Source organism: Macaca thibetana, chromosome 19, assembly GCF_024542745.1.
Source record: "Macaca thibetana thibetana isolate TM-01 chromosome 19, ASM2454274v1, whole genome shotgun sequence".
Taxonomy (NCBI): Eukaryota; Metazoa; Chordata; class Mammalia; order Primates; family Cercopithecidae; genus Macaca; species Macaca thibetana.
Genome location: NC_065596.1, coordinates 9,637,947 through 9,654,525, shown reverse-complemented (window position 1 = coordinate 9,654,525; position 16,579 = coordinate 9,637,947). Strand labels below are relative to the sequence as shown.

The window sequence follows — 16,579 nt, the reverse complement described above, 5'->3', positions numbered from 1 at the left end:
ATAATGTTCCCTCCAAGATACAAGCCCTGGGTCTGGGTGGTGGAGGTGTGGAGATCCACTTGTCCTGCGGCCACCTAAGACCATGCTTCTGTCTGTAAGTTTCCCTGGGAAATTACCCTAACCAACAAACTGGCTTGTCTGTGTTGTCCTTTGGCCTCTCAGATCCTTCTGCACTTGGGAACTGCTTTGAATATATAGTCCTTTCATGGAACAACACATATGTCTTTGAAGGAAAGAACTATGACCTTCAATCACAAGTGTCTATTCCCAGAGGCAACACTGGGTAGAAGTTCGAGCTCTTGTGTGAGTCATCCTTTGATCATGAGAGTTGAAGAGTGTTTAGAGTATAAAAGAGAGAAAACAACCAAAGATAAAGTAAATACATGTATTGTTCACTTATCAACACTTTGATGCTTATGACATTTTTAAGGAAGAGATGTTAGTTAGGACAATGGAAGGAGTCATATTTGTAGGTAGCACTGGAAACCATTAGGCAGAAGTAGCAGAGTGATCCAAGGACATTGTACAGAACATGGCACTCAATCCTTCACTGAGATGAACAAATCTAGTGACATGTGGACACCAGGCTCCTCTACTTCAATGATTAGATGTGCATCATCAAAACCAAATATTCAATAGTTATTTAATGTATGATTGAAAATTGTATTCCATCATATTTAAGATCATCTCTGACTCTAAGAAGAATAGTGTAAATTCTATAAAGTAGTTGAGGAATGAAGTTTAAACTCCAGGAAATAAATGGAAGAGGCAAGTCCTCCTTCCACAATCTTATTAACAAATCACCATTTCTGGCTCTGGGGCTTAGAGCTCTGAAGTCACAGGCCCTTCTTGAAAAATAACCTTTCTATTGCTTCCCTCTGAAGAATCTTTTCATAGCCCCCTTTATGTCTTTATTCTTCAGACTGTAGATAAAGGGGTTCAGCATGGGGGTGATCACAGTGTACATCACTGAGGCTGTTGCACTTGTGTGTGAGTTGTGGGCTGCAGCAGAACTAAGGTACACCCCTAAGCATGTACCATAAAATAAGGAGACAACTGAGAGGTGAGATGCACAGGTGGAAAATGCCTTGTATTTCCCCCGAGCTGATGAGATTGCACATATGGAGGAAACGATCTTAGAGTAAGAGTAAAGGATCCCAGTGAGGGGACCACCGCCCAGCAGTGCTACTGCAAAATACATCACCATGTCATTAACAAAGGTGTCAGAACAGGCAAGGTGGATGACCTGATTAATTTCACAGAAAAAATGGGGGATTTCCATGTGTGTACAAAAGGGCAGTGACAACACCATTAAGCTTTGTAACAGGGAATTAAGGACACCCATGATCCAGGACGCCAGAACCAGTAGTCCACAGAGCCTTGGGTTCATGATGACCATGTAGTGCAGAGGGTGACAGATGGCCACATACCGGTCATAGGCCATCACAGTCAGGAGGAAGTTATCCAGCCCTACAAAGAGTAAGAAAAAGTACATCTGGATGATGCAGCCTGCATAGGTGATGACTTTGCTGTGTGTCTGGATGTTCACCAGCATCTTCGGGACAGTGGTAGAGACAAAACACATGTCTACTAAGGACAGGTTGGAGAGGAAGAAGTACATGGGGGTGTGGAGGTGGGAGTCTGAGATTGTGGCCAGGATGATGAGCAGGTTCCCGAGGATGGTGACCAGGTACATGGAGAGGAACAGCCCAGAGAGGAAGGGCTGCAATTCTGGTTCCTCTGAAATTCCCAGGAGAAGAAATTCTAAAATTATTGTATTATTCCACAATTTCATTTTGTTGATGTGACTACCAGAGAGAGAAAGAGAGAGAGAGAGAGAGAGAGAACATGAAACAGACATGCATTCCAAAACTATCAGAAATGTTATCATTTATATTCCACAGTCAAGAAGTTAATATCTTTTTATTAAAAAATTATTTTTAAGTTAGCAGATAAAATTATATGTATTTATCACATATAACATGATGTGTTTTTAAAAATTTTATTTCGTTTCAGGATTACATGTGCAGGTTTGTTACACAGGTAAATTGCGTGTCATGGGGATTTAGTGTACAGGTTATTTCAATACCTAGTAATAAGCATAGTACTTGATAGATTTTTGATCCTTGCCCTCCTCCCATCTTCCACCCTCAAGTAGGTTCCAGTATCTATTGTCTCTTTTTTTTTTTGAGATGCAGTCTTGTGCTGTTACCCAAGCTGGAGTGCAGTGGTGTGATCTTGGCTCACTGCAATCTCTGCCTCCTGGTTCACGTGATTCTTGTGCCTCAGCCTCCTGAGTAACTGGGATTACAGGTGGGTACCACCACGCCAATCTAATTTTTGCATTTTTAGTAGAGACGGGGTTTTGCCATGTTGGCCAGGCTGGTCTTGAACTCCTGACCTCAAGTGATCTGCCCGCCTCAGCCTCCCAAAGTGCTAGGATTACGCGCCTGGCCTATTCTCTTTTTTGTGTTCCTATGTACTCAATGTTTAACTCTCATTTAGAAGTGAGAAATATGATTTCTTGTTCCTGCTTTAGTTTGCTTAGAATAATGGCTTTTAGCTGCATCCATGTTGCTACAAAGGACATTATCTTGTTCTTTATTATGGCTTCATAGTATTCCATGGTATATATGTACCATATTTTCTTTACCCAGTCTACTGTTTTTTTTTGTTTTTTTTTTTTAGATGGAGTCTCACTCTGTCGCCCAGGCTGGAGTGCAGTGTCTGGATCTCAGCTCACTGCAAGCTCCGCCTCCCGGGTTTATGCTATTCTCCTGCCTCAGCCTCCCAAGTAGCTGGGACTACAGGCACCCGCCACCAGGCCCAGCTAATTTTTTGTATTTTTTTTAGTAGAGACAGGGTTTCACCATGTTAGCCAGGATGGTCTTGATCTCCTGACCTCGTGATCCACCCGCCTTGGCCTCCCAAAGTGCTGGGATTACAGGCTTGAGCCACTGTGCCCGGCCTCCAGTCTACTGTTGATGGGCATCTAGGTTGATTCTATGTCTCTGTAATTGTGAACAGTGCTGTGATGAATGTAAGTTTGGGTGTGTCTTTATGGCAGAATAATTTATATTTCTTTGGGTATATACCCAGTAATGGGATTGGTAGGTCAAATGGTTGTTGTGTTTTAAGTTCTTTGAGAAATTGCCAAGAGTCTCATATCAGAATCTATAACGAACGTAAACGATTAACAAGCAGAAAACAAACAACCCCATTAAAAAGTGGGCAAAGGACACGAGCAGACACTTCAGGAAAACACATACATGCGGCCAAGAAGCATATTAAAAAATGCTCAACATCCCTAATCATGATAGAAATGCGAATTAAAACCACAGTGAGATACCATCTTACACCAGTCAGAATGGCTCTAATTGAAAAGTCAAAAAAATAACACACACTGCTGACGTTGTGGAGAAAAGGTGGGAATGTGATTAGTTCAACCCCTGTGGAAACCCGTTTGGTGATTTCTCAAAGAACTTAAAACATGATGTGTTGAACTATAAATACATTGTGGAACAGTGAAATCTAGCTAATTAACATCTACATGACCTCAAATTGTCATCTTAATTATGGGCTTAATTGTCCTTAATTGACCTTAATTGTCATCTTAATTATGGGCTTATGCCCGTAATTGTTATTACGGGCATAAGCCACCTTGACTGGCCAAGTTCTGGTCTTTTAGTTACGAGTTGCCTTTTGGAATATATTGGTCCCAGGTTCTTTTCTTCTGAAAATTCCTCTCACCCTAGAGGTGCGTGCAGACACACACACACACACACACACACATATACACACTGCATACACATGTGCATCACATCGTGGCCTCCTCGGGCTGTGTTACTCCTATGCTCTTCTCACCCCTAGTCTCACTATTAGAAAGGAATGGAGACCAGGCACTGTGGCTCAAGCCTGTAATCCCAGCACTTTGGGAGGCTGAGGCAGGCAGATCACCTGAGGTCAGGAGTTTGAGACCAGCCTGACCAACATGGTGAAACCCTGTCTCTACTAAAAATACAAAAATTAGCCGGGCGTGGTGGTGCGCACCTGTAATCCCAGCTACTTGGGAGGCTGAGGCAGGAGAATTGCTTGAACCTGGGAGGCGGAGGTTGTAGTGAGTCGAGATCGCGCCACTGGACTCCAGCCTGGGTGACAGAGCGAGACTCCATCTCAAAAAAAAAAAAAGGATACCAGGCAGATTTCAATATCAAATTATTTTTCCCCAAGAGCATATACAAATGATACACAGAAATTCCAGTTTGGAAATCTTCCATGCACATGTAGCCATGAGGCTATATTTTGGTATGGCCATTTTCTGCCTTATTTTTAAAGAAATATTTTGTAAAAATCTGCCCAATAAACATAGAGAAAGGAGAATTAATTGGCCACATTTTCTTTATCCAGTCTATCATTGATGACTTGGAACCAACCCAATAATTTATACTTAATAATTTATATAATTGCTCATTGGCTGAATCCAATGAGCACACTCTAGTCCTTGTGCTGATCTTCCTCTAACATGCAAAGGCGTTCCCAGGCCACACGATAAAATCGAGCATGCACCATAATAATTCTGTCCTTTTTCACTGAATAAAATTCGGGATATGATTTCTCCCAGAAGACACTGTCATGCACACATTTATTATATTGTACTGTGCCTTCACTGTTGTAATGCAAGATCCAAATGAACAGAAACTACACGTGCTCTGTGTACTTTCACATTTTCACAAAAGTATGTAAATATATGTGCATTATATGGAAAAAAATTAAAGCAAGGAGAGGTTATGAAATACAAAGAATGCCAGAGGAATAAAGTCAGGTTAAATGTAGTGATTCCAGGGCCAGGTGCAGTGGCTCACACCTGTAATCCCAACACTTTGGGAGGCCGAGGCTGGTGGATCCCGAGGTCAGGAGATTGAGACCAGCCTGGTCAACATGGTGAAACCCCGTCTCTACTAAAAATACAAAAATTAGCCGGGCGTGGTGGCGCGCACCTGTAATCCTAGCTACTTGGGAGGCTGAGGCAGGAGAATTGCTTGAACCCAGGAGGTGGAGGTTGCAGTGAGCCAGAATTGCACCACTGATCATGCCACTGCATTCCAGCCTGGGCAACAGAACAAGACTCAAGACTCCATTTCAAAAAAAAAACACCAAGTGAAAATGGTGGTGATATATTACATATTAATTTTGCTTCAACTAAGCAACAGTTTAAGGCAATAAATCTCTGGCCTGGGGACAGAGCAAGACTCCATCTGTCTCTCTATGTGTATACACACACACACACATACACATACACATATATGTATAGTGTGATTTCAAACAATTGCACTAAACATAATGGAAAGGAATGTCAAAACTTCATTTAAACAAGATACAAAATATCAATTACTTAGTAACATCAAAACAGATTAATTATTGAATTGGCAAAGACCTAGATATAAAATTATACAATACATAATATATCTAGAATGTTCTGGTGCATAGTAGATCCTCTCCATTTATTAAATGTTTCAGGGAACAAATCTCAGTCCATGTAGACATTGAATATGTGACAAAGTTTTATTTCAATTAGGTTGAAAATGTTTGGATTGTTGGGTAAAACCTGGCATAAATAGCTGTATACCTGGAAGAAAATGATATTTGTCTCCTCGTTCATATCATGTAAAGAATTAGAGGGTTTAAAGATGTCAGTGTAAAAGCAAACAATCTATTTTTGGCGACTATCTAGAAAACTACATATAAGGCCAGGCGTGGTGGCTCACGCCTGTAATCCCAGCACTTTGGGAGGCCGAGGTGGGTGAATCATGAGGTCAGGAGATGGAGACCATCCTGGCCAGCATGGAGAAACCCCGTCTCTACTAAAAACACAAAAATTAGTTGGGCATGGTGGCGCGTGCCTGTAATCCCAGCTACTCGGGAGGCTGAGGCACGAGAATCGCTTGAACCTGGGAGGCAGATGTTGCAGAGAGCCGAGATCGTGCCGCTTCATTCCAGCCTGGTGACAGAGCAAGACCCTGTCTCAAAAAAAAAAAAGATGGAAAACTACACATAAAAGGCTTGTGTGGGCAAACCCTCTTAACTAAGGCAGGAAACAGAAGTAAGAGAGACATGTTTATCTAGATAAGATTTAAAACCTTTAATGGTTGAAAATATTCTAAAAGTAAACAGAGAAACAATATTCTGTAAAAATTAATGGAAATGCTGATAATTGTAGAAAAATGGACATATAATAATCAACAAGTGAGGGCTGGACATGGTGGCTCACGCCTGCAATCCCAGCACTTTGGGAGGACGATGTGGGCAGATTCACTTGAGGTCAGGAGTTCAAAACCAGCCTGGCCAACATGGTGAAACTCCATCTCTACTAAAAATTTAAAAAAAAAATTGCCGAGAGCGGTGGTATGTGCCTGTAATCCCAGCTACGTGGAGGCTGAGGCAGGAGAACTGCTTGAACCTGGGAGGCAGAGGTTGCAGTGAGCCAAGATCATGCCACTGCACTCCAGCCTGGGCAACAGAACAAGACTCAAGACTCCGTTTCAAAAAAAAAACAAAAAAACAAAAAAGTGAAAATGGTGATGATATATTATATATGAATTTTGCTTAAACCAAACAATAGTTTAAGGCAATAAGAAATCTCTGTCACACCTATCAGCCTGGGAAAAAACTTAAGGAGCTACCACATTGAGTAGGGTTGGAACTTATAAACAGGGAGAAAAGGGAAACTCTCCAATTTTGCTGGCATAAATGTGAAGTGATACACCTGGATACAGCTATAAATACTAAAAATACTCAGATATTCATTCACTTGGTTTCTCAATCTCAGCGCTACTTAAATTCTCAGCCAGATTATTTATTGTGGTAGGGTCTGTCCCTGTTGTCTACTGACCTTTCACAGGGTGAAAGCCAGATATGTCATTGCTCAGTGTCCCCAGGGGGACAAAATCATGCTGCCCACTCAAGTGAGAACGACAATTTTAACATAAAGATTCCAAAATGTGGGAGGCCGAGGTGAGCAGATCATGAGGTCAGGAGTTTGAGACCAACCTGGCCAACGTGGTGGAACCCCGTCTCTACTAAAAATACCAAAATTAGCCTGGCATGCTGGCATGGGCCTGTAATCCCAGCTACTTTGGGAGGCTGAGGCGGAGAATCACTTGAACCCAGGAGGCGGAGGTTGCAGTGAGCCGAGATTGCGCCATCGCACTCCAGCCTGGGCGACAAGAGCGAGACTCCGTCTTAAATAAAAAAAAAAATTCCAAAATGTTTTTATAGCATTTATAGGATACGAAAGGAAAGGAGAAGACAAGCTAAAAACAACTGCACTAAAATATAGCATATTTGTGATATGCATAGGATTCTGTCTATGCATTTGTATAAGTGCTGTATGAGTACAAAAGTGTGCACAATATAGAAAGAGAAGTTTTAAAAGAAACGAACTTATACAACAAGGAATGGCAGTTAACATGCAATTAGGTTAAGCACAGAGGTTTCAAAACAACTGTATAAAGCAATATAGAATGAAAATCTGAAAAAAATTTAATATAATCATATAAAATATTAATAATTTAATAACATCAAAATGGGTTACAAATGTAAGATTAAACTGCCAGTCATAGAAACTAAAGAATATGACAGGAAGCCTTTTAAAATTATCTGGGCATGGTGGTTGGCACCTGTAATCCCAGCTACTCGGGAGGCTGAGGCAGGAGAGTTACTTGAACCCGGGAGGTGAAGGTTGCAGTGAGTTGAGATCGCGCCACTGCACTCCAGCCTGGGTGACAGAGTGAGACTCCATCTCAAAAGAAAAAAAAAAAAATGAAAAGGAAGCAGTATCTAAGGTTATAATTTGATCTTATATAAAGATGTAAGGGGCCGGACGCTCATGCCTGTAATTCCAGCACTTTGGGAGGCCGAGGCGAGTGGATCACGAGGTCAGGAGATCGAGACCATCCTGGCTAACACGGTGAAACCCCGTCTCTACTAAAAATACAAAAAAATCAGCTGGGTGTGGTGGCGGGCGCCTGTAGTCCCAGCTACTCGGGAGGCTGAGGCAGGAGAATGGCGTGAACCCGGGAGGCGGAGCTTGCAGTGAGCCGAGATTGCACCACTGCACTCCAGCCTAGGTGACAGAGCAGGACTCCATCTCAAAAAAACAAAACAAAACAAAACAAAGCAAAAAAAGATGTAAGGATTCAAACATGTTTATGACAGATAAATGTGACCTTTAAATATATAAGGATTCAAATCTGTTTATAAGAAATAAAGGTGATGCAACTTCTAGATATAGATTGAATACAAAAAGCTAAAAGGCACGATAAGGAATGACAGAGATGTGAAAAGAAGTTGGAAGTTTATGTATAGGAGGTGATTTATTTAGCCGAAAGATGCAGAATAACTTTCTACATTTATAAGGCAGTTAGGGGGATGCAATGTGGCCAATGGATGGATTTGGGTATACAAGCTTTTTAAACTTGCACCCAGTCCTCTCAAGTACATTGAAACTTATATAAAAGAACATAAAAGAGCTAAAAAAGTACACATAAGAACATTCTTTATGTAATAACTCACGTAAAAGAACTAAATGACAAATGCCAAAATTGGCAAAAACTCCAATGCTTATATGTTAAAGAAAGCAGTAAAAAACATGAATGAAATCACTTTGAATGCATCATACAAAAGCCAAGAATTTTCATAGACAATTTCCAATAGAGTGATAAATGTCTAACGAACACAGGTATAGTCAGTCTTACTAGTAAGGAAAAATTGCAACGTAAAGGCCATTAATATACCAGTTTTCAACTATTAAATAAATTTTTAATTCATTTGAATACCTAGCATAAGAAAAGAGGCTGAAAACTGTATGTTTCATAAACTGCTGTTGCCAGGTAGTAGTTGGAAAATATTTATTGGTCTGGATCTTTCTCATCAATATGGTAACAAACTTAAATATATCCTTCTTAAAAATGAAAAATTGGCGGGGCCAGGTGGCTCATGCCTGTAATCCCAGCACTTTGGGAGGCCGAGGTGAGTGGATCACGAGGTCAAGAGATTGAGACCAGCCTGGCCAACATGGCGAAACCCTGTCTCTACTAAAAATACAAAATTTAGCTGGGCGTGGTGGCATGCACCTGTAATCCCAGCTACTTGGAAGGTTGAGGCAGGAGAATTGCTTGAACCTGGGAGACAGAGGTTGCAGTGAGCCGAGATTTCGCCACTGCACTCCAGCCTGGGCGACACAGTGAGACTCTGTGTTAAAAAAAGAAAAAAGAAAAAATGCCCTCACTTCCGTTCATATCCCCCATAACTAATACCCTACTTCTCTTTCCCACTTAATTGCAGTGATTCTTGGGCAGATGTTCTGCTTTCACTGGAACTACTTTAGACCCCACATTTTCTCTTCTAATTGGGCTTTTATTATCCTTACTTGATTGTCATCTATCACTCTCCATTGCTGAGTTCAACATGCACTTCCCTTCTTAGCATTGTAAATAAAGATACAAATCAATTCGTTCACCAAGCAAATACCCACAGCAGCCTCTTTACTCTGGTGTCGCCAGGATTGGCTCTTTCAAGATCTCGGGTCTATGCTCACAGCTTGCAATCTCCCTGATCCTTTCCTACAGTGCCTGTTGGACTCACCTTGTTGGGTTTTCTGAAATGAAGGTCTCAATCTAGAAGTGCAAATTCCTCCCTGGATGGTTGATGGTGGAGACTGAGGCTATGTCCCAAGACAAGACAGTAGGAGAAAGGAAAGAATCAGTACCCCTGAGCCAGCAGATGTAGACTCTGAAAGAAACAAGGATGTCCTATCCAGCCCAAGGTTGCATATGCTGAGGGACACCTGCGGAGGAGAAATTTACAGCTTCTTATGCCTGCTCATTGGAGACATTTCTTCTTGTTATTCAACCCCTGATCACATCAAGTCCCTGTGGGACATTGCTCTTCATGGAATGAATTTTTTTTCTTGCATACTCAGTTCCCAAGACACCAGATTAAACATCAGGTGAATCGAGTCTTTATTATTCCTTCTCCATGGATTTGTCTGCCTTCCAAAGGTCTAACCTCCTCTCCCTTCATTCCAACCCTGATGGAAAGTTTCCTCCGAAGTTTAAACTGAGGAATCTTTCTTGACTAAGCCCCTTGAGTCTCCAAAGCATTGACTTGTGATAGGAACACAGGTTAAGAGCTGTCACTTAATCCTTCATTTATAAAACATTTGATAATTGTCAGAGATATATTTACATCTTTTCATGCAAGTTACACTTAGATTATCACCTTATAAGGGTGATCTCATCAATTTTTTAAAAAAGTAATTTTTTCAAGACTTTTTTCAAGTCTTTGCTATTGCGAATTTTTTTTTGTTTTTAATTTTTTTTTATTATACTTTAAGTTCTAGGATACATGTGCACAACGTGCAGGTTTGTTACATATGTATACATGTGTCATGCTGGTGTGCCGCGTCCATTAACTCGTCATTTACATTAGGTATATCTCCTAATGCTATCCGTCCCCCCTCCCCCCACTCCCCAACAGGCCCCGGTGTGTGATGTTCCCCTTCCTGTGTCCAAGTGATCTCATTGTTCAATTCCCACCTATGAGTGAGAACATGCGGTGTTTGGTTTTCTGTTCTTGCGATAGTTTGCTGAGAATGATGGTTTCTTACTGCATCCATGTCCCTTCAAAGGACACGAACTCATCCTTTTTTATGGCTGCATAGTATTCCATGGTGTATATGTGCCACATTTTCTTAATCCAGTCTGTCACTGATGGGCATTTGGGTTGATTCCAAGTCTTTGCTATTGTGAATAGAGCCACAGTAAACATACGTGTGTGTGTGTCTTTATAGCAGCATGATTTATAATCCTTTGGGTATATACCCAGTAATGGGATGGCTGGGTCAAATGGTATTTCTAGTTCTAGATCCTTGAGGAATCGCCACACTGTCTTCCACAATGGTTGAACTAGTTTACAGTCCCACCAACAGTGTAAAGTGTTCCTATTTCTCCACATCCTCTCCAGCACCTGTTGTTTCCTGACTTTTTAATGATGGCCATTCTAAATGGTGTGAGATGGTATCTCATTGTGGTTTTGATTTGCATTTCTCTGATGGTGAGTGATGATGAATATTTTTTCATGTGTTTGTTGGCTGTATGAATGTCTTCTTTTGAGAAGTGTCTGTTCATATCCTTTGCCTACTTTTTGATGGGGTTGTTTTTTTTCTTGTAAATTTGTTTGAGTTCTTTGTAGGTTCTGGATATTAGCCCTTTGTCAGATGAGTAGATTGCAAAAATTTTCTCCCAATTATGACACAATATTTAAAGAGGAAGATATTTGTTAGTACAACAGAAGGAGTGATATTTACAGGCAGTACTGGAAAATTTTAAGTAAAATGAGGAAGCTAATGCGATAAAATTATATGGACCATGACACCAAATCTCTCAGATGAACGAACTTCATTACACATGGACACCAAGCTTCTATGCTTCAAATGTTCCACAGTAATTCTATATGTGACTGAAAGTTTTATTCTGTCATATTTAAGGTCGTCTCTGAGGCTAAGGCCAGATGAAGTCAATTCATGTTTGCTAACTTGTCTTTCTGTTTAGATTACACTTGGAACATCTATTCTATAAGCACTTTTTGTCTTCCTTGTTTTTAACCAGAGAATATAGTGGGTACGGTAGATACCAAGCAGAATAGAAGGACAGGATCCTAAGGAAGAGAATAAAATTCCAGGAGTAGCTATAAAACACACTAGTATATTAAAGTTTACATTGTGAGGAGGACCAGTTAAGACAGTGACAGAGAAAGAAATGCCAAATGGAAAAGTGAAAACCTGTGGTCTCAGCTAGGCATCCACAGTAAAATTATATTAATGGCCTTAGAGTGGCCATTCTTGGTTATCTGGTCTAACACAACTCATTACTCCATGAGTCCGATAGGAATCTCCACCTTGTTTCTGACCCTAGACTGGAAAGAGCTTTGCAAAAGTAGGAAAATGACAAAGGACAAAAAAACTGTTGGCTGTTTGAGAGCTGAAAACTTTTAAAGAAAAGGCATACATTTTACAAAGCAGTTAAGATCATACGAATGGAAATCCTAAAAAATTAACGGAAGGAGCCACTTCTATTTTCACAATCTGACTAATAAATCACAGTTTCTGGGTCTGGGGCTTAGAACTCTGGAATCACAGACCCTTCTTTAAAAATGGCTGTTTTTAAATTTTTTTTTTTTTTTTTTTTTTTTTTTTTTTTAATTTTGAGACAGAGTTTTACTCTGTCTCCCAGGCTGGAGTGCAGTGGCATGATCTCAGCTCACTGCAACCTCACCTCCTGGGTTCCAGTGATTCTCCTGCCTCAGCCTCCTGAGTAGCTGGGACTACAGGCACATGCCACCACGCCCGGCTAATTTTTGTATTTTTGGTAGAGATGGGGTTTCACCATGTTGGTCAGGCTGGTCTCGAACTCCTGACCTCACAATCTGCCCGCCTCCACCTCCCAAAGTGCTGGGATTACGGGGTGAGCCACCGCACCTGGCTGAAAAATGGCTCTTTTATTGTTTCCCTCTGAAGAATTGTGTCAGAGCCCCCTTTATGTCTTTATTCCTCAGACTGTAAATGAAGGGGTTGAGCATGGGGGTGACCACAGTGTACATCACCGAGGTGACAGTAGTTGAGTGTGAGTTTTGGGTCATAGTAGAGCTAAGGTACACTCCTAGCCCCGTACCATAAAATATGGAGACAACCAAGAGGTGAGATGCACAGGTGGAAAATGCCTTGTACTTCCCCTGAGATGACGAGATTGCACGTATGGAGGAAACTATCCTACAGTAAGAATAAAGGATCCCAATAAGAGGACCACCGTCCAGCAGCACAGCTGCAAAATACATCACCATGTTGTTCACAAAGGTGTCAGAACAGGCAAGGTGGATCATCTCATTAAGTTCACAGAAAAAGTGAGGGATTTCCAAGTCTGCGCAGAAGGACAACTGCAACGTCATTAAGCTTTGTAACATGGAGTTTAGGACACTCGTGATCCAGGACATCAGAATCAGCAGTCCACAGAGCTGAGGGTTCATGATGACCGTGTAGTATAGGGGGTGACAGATGGCCACAAACCGGTCATAGGCCATCACGGTCAGGAGTAAGCTATCCAACACTATAAAGAGTACAAAAAAGCACATCTGGGTGATGCAGCCTGCATAGGTGATGACTTTGCTCTGTGTCTGGATGTTCACCAACATCTTTGGGACCGTGGTGGAGGCAAAACAGATGTCTACGAAGGACAGGTTGGAGAGGAAGAAGTACATGGGGGTGTGGAGGTGGGAGTCTGAGATTGTGGCCAGGATGATGAGCAGGTTCCCAAGCACGGTGACCAGGTGCATGGACAGGAATAGCCCAAAGAGGAATGGCTGCAATTCTTGTTTTTCTGAAAATCCTAGAAGAAGAAATTCTGAAATTCGTGTCTCATTCCCTGCTTTCACCTGGTTGATGTTTCTACAAAAACAAAAAACAAAACAAAACAAAACAAAAAAACAACAAAAAAACCCCCACACACACAAGAAAGAAGAGAACATGAGAAAAACATGCATTGCCAACCCACCAGAAATGCTGTCATACATATTCTACAGTGAAGAAGATACGTTTTATTTTATTTTTTATTTTTAGTTTTTTGAGATACAGTTTTAATCTTGATGCCCAGGCTGGGGTGCAGTGGTGCAATCTCAGCTCACTGCAACCTCCGCCTCCCGGATTCAAGCGATTCTTCTACCTCAGCCTCCCAAGTAGCTGGGATTACAGGCACACGCCACCATGCCTGGCTCATTTTTGAATTTTTAGTCAAGACTGGATTTCACCACGTTGGCCAGGATGGTCTCAAACTCCTGAGCCCAGGTGATCCACCTGCCTCGGTATCCCAAGTGCTGGGATTGCAAGCATGGGAAGAAGTAGTATCTAAGGTTATGGTTTCCTCTCATATAATTATATAAGGATTCCAATATTTGTGAGAGAGAAAGGTGGTCTTTAGTCAGATGATAAAGAATGATTACCAAATGATGGTCAAAGGTCAAAGGTGATGCAACTTCTAAGAAGAGATCTAATACAAAAATCCAAAAAGCACAATAAAAAATAAGACAGAGAAAACAAGTTGGAAATGCACGCATAAAAGGCAATTTATTTGTCCAAATGATGCAGAAGAACTTTCTACATTTATGTAGCAATGAGGGGAGCACACTATGATAAATGGATTTGGCTACACAATACTTCTAAGCTTTCACACATTTCCCTCAAATACATTGAAAGTTACGTAACAGTAATAAAAGACAAATGCCAAAATCGATGAAAAACTCCAAGTCTTTTATTTTGATAAATGCAATAAAAACAGGATTAAAAAGATTACAAACCCATTTTGCAAGCAGAAAGTTCACGTACAATTTGCAATAGCTGTAAATGTCTAACAAATACGCAGATACATTTAGCTTCACTATTAAAAAAATGTGGCAAAGTAAAGGTTGCTAGTATATCACCTTTTCACCTATTAAATAAGTTTTTTATTTCATTTGAATTCTTAAACATGAGAGAAGATATTGCAAAATGTGTACCTCATGACTGCTGTTGTTAGATAGTATTTGAAAGGAATTCATTGGTCTGGATCTTTCTCACCAACATGGAAAGAGAGTCAAATATGCCCCTTAAAAATAAACAAACAAACGAAAAAATCCCTCTCTTCAGTGTATATGTCTCCACAGGTAATTGACAGAGCAGAAGCACCGTCATCTTGGACAAACGCCACTGTAAGTTCCAGCTCCTTTTCTAACCTTCGGAAAATCACTTCTCTTCTAACAACAAGCAACCAGAAAAAGCAGACAGTAAAACACAGATAAGACAACTCGGGCACAGAGGGAGGGGGAAAATCTCTTGGGTAACCACCAAACCTGGCACTCGCACAGTGGGCCTCAGTATAACAGTGGGATCTAATAAGCACATTCTTTTCCCTTTAGGTGCACTAAGATAGGGAAGCTAAAAGCAGACTTGGGGGGTATGCCTGCAGCTGCAAGAAGATGTGTGGGAACAGGCACAAAAACTCTGTCTCCAGGTAAGCAAGACAAAGAGGCACAGAAACATTCTGAGCCGGTGATAAGCTCTCCCACCTTGAGCCTTTAAAAACTCTTAGTGTATAAGAAAGAGTGCCTCGGCTGGTGCAGTGGCTTACGTCTGTAATCCCAGCACTTTGGGGGGCCAAGGCAAGCAGATCACGAGGTCAGGAGTTTGAGACCAGCCTGGTCAACATAGTGAAACCCCATCTCTACTAAAACTACAAAAAATTAGCTGAGTGCGGTGGCAGGTGTCTGTAGTCTCAGCTACTTGGGAGGCTGAGGCAGGAGAATCACTTGAACCTGGGCGGCAGAGGTTGCAGTGAGCTGAGATTGCACCACTGCACTCCAGCCCTGGCAACAGTGTGAGACTCCGTCTCAAAAAAAAAAAAAAAAAAAAAAAAAAAAAAAAAAAGAGTACCTCTGACCTAACTCAGCCAGAAGCCCCTCTCATGTTTGTTCTCCAAAATAAACCTGTCTTTGACCATTGAGCTGCTTTTCATGTTTCTTTCCTCTTTCTTTAACTATTACAGTAGTACCCTATTTTTCATCTTCACTTAATTGTAAAGATCCTTGGGCACAGATGCTGCTTTTACTGGAGCCACTTTAATCCTCTCATTTCCTCTCCTAATTGGGCTTCTATTACTATTACTTCATTGTCAACAATCATCTTCCAATGCTGAATTCAATGTTCACATTTCTTTTTAGTATCATAAATAAATACCTGAATCAATTAATTAGTCAGGCAAACTAGCAAACAACCACAACAATCTCTCCACTCTAGCACTGGTTGGATTGGCTCTCAGGTGACCTTAGGTTCACGTTCACAGTTCCATTTTCCCTGACCCTTTCCCGCAATACCTACTGGACTCTTGGACTTACCTTGACTGGTTTTCTGAAAGAAAAGTCGCCATGTGGAAGTGTGAATTCCTCCCTGAGTGGTTGATGGTGGAGACGGAAGCTCTGTGCTGAGACAAGACAGTAGGAGAAAGGAAAGGTACCTGAGCCAGCAGATTTAGACTCCAAAAAACACAAGCATGTTCCATCCAGCCCAAGGTTGCATATGCTGAGTGACAACAGCCAAGGAAGTACTTACAGATTTGTATATCTGCTCATTAGGCACATTTCCTCTTGTTATTCCAACCTGAGCAGGTCATTTTCCTTTGGGAATTTACCCTGCACTGAATTGATTTTTTTCTTTCATTCTCTATTCCCAAGACGCCATATTAAGCCTGTGATGAATCCAATCTGTAATATTCCTTCTTCATGGACTTGCTTGCCTTCCAGAGCTCTAACCTCCTAACGCTTTACTCTATTCTCCATTCCCAAGGGAAGGTTTTCTCCTAAGTCTAAACTAAGGAACTTGTCTTAACTATGTTCCTTGGGTCTCCAAGGTATTCACTTGTGATGGGAACACAGCCCTTGATATCTCCAGAATTATCGCTATTTTCCTCAACAAGGGGGTGAACTCTGTTCTGATATAAAA

General features: G+C 41.2%; 2 protein-coding genes across 2 annotated transcripts; both read right to left on the bottom strand.

The window, feature by feature from the left end:
- Nucleotides 1–382: 382 nt before the first annotated feature.
- Nucleotides 383–10,065, bottom strand: LOC126942442 (olfactory receptor 7A10). Its single transcript, XM_050769965.1, has 2 exons — nt 9,643–10,065; nt 383–1,808 (listed from the first exon to the last, which is right to left on the bottom strand). Exon 2 carries the CDS (start codon nt 1,793–1,795, stop codon nt 866–868), a length of 930 nt encoding a protein of 309 aa, XP_050625922.1. The 5' UTR covers nt 1,796–1,808; nt 9,643–10,065; the 3' UTR covers nt 383–865.
- Nucleotides 10,066–12,555: 2,490 nt separating this feature from the next.
- On the bottom strand, nt 12,556–13,386 carry LOC126943355 (putative olfactory receptor 7A2). Its single transcript, XM_050771971.1, has 2 exons — nt 13,039–13,386; nt 12,556–12,753 (listed from the first exon to the last, which is right to left on the bottom strand). Exons 1-2 carry the CDS (start codon nt 13,384–13,386, stop codon nt 12,556–12,558), a joined length of 546 nt encoding a protein of 181 aa, XP_050627928.1.
- Nucleotides 13,387–16,579: the final 3,193 nt, after the last annotated feature.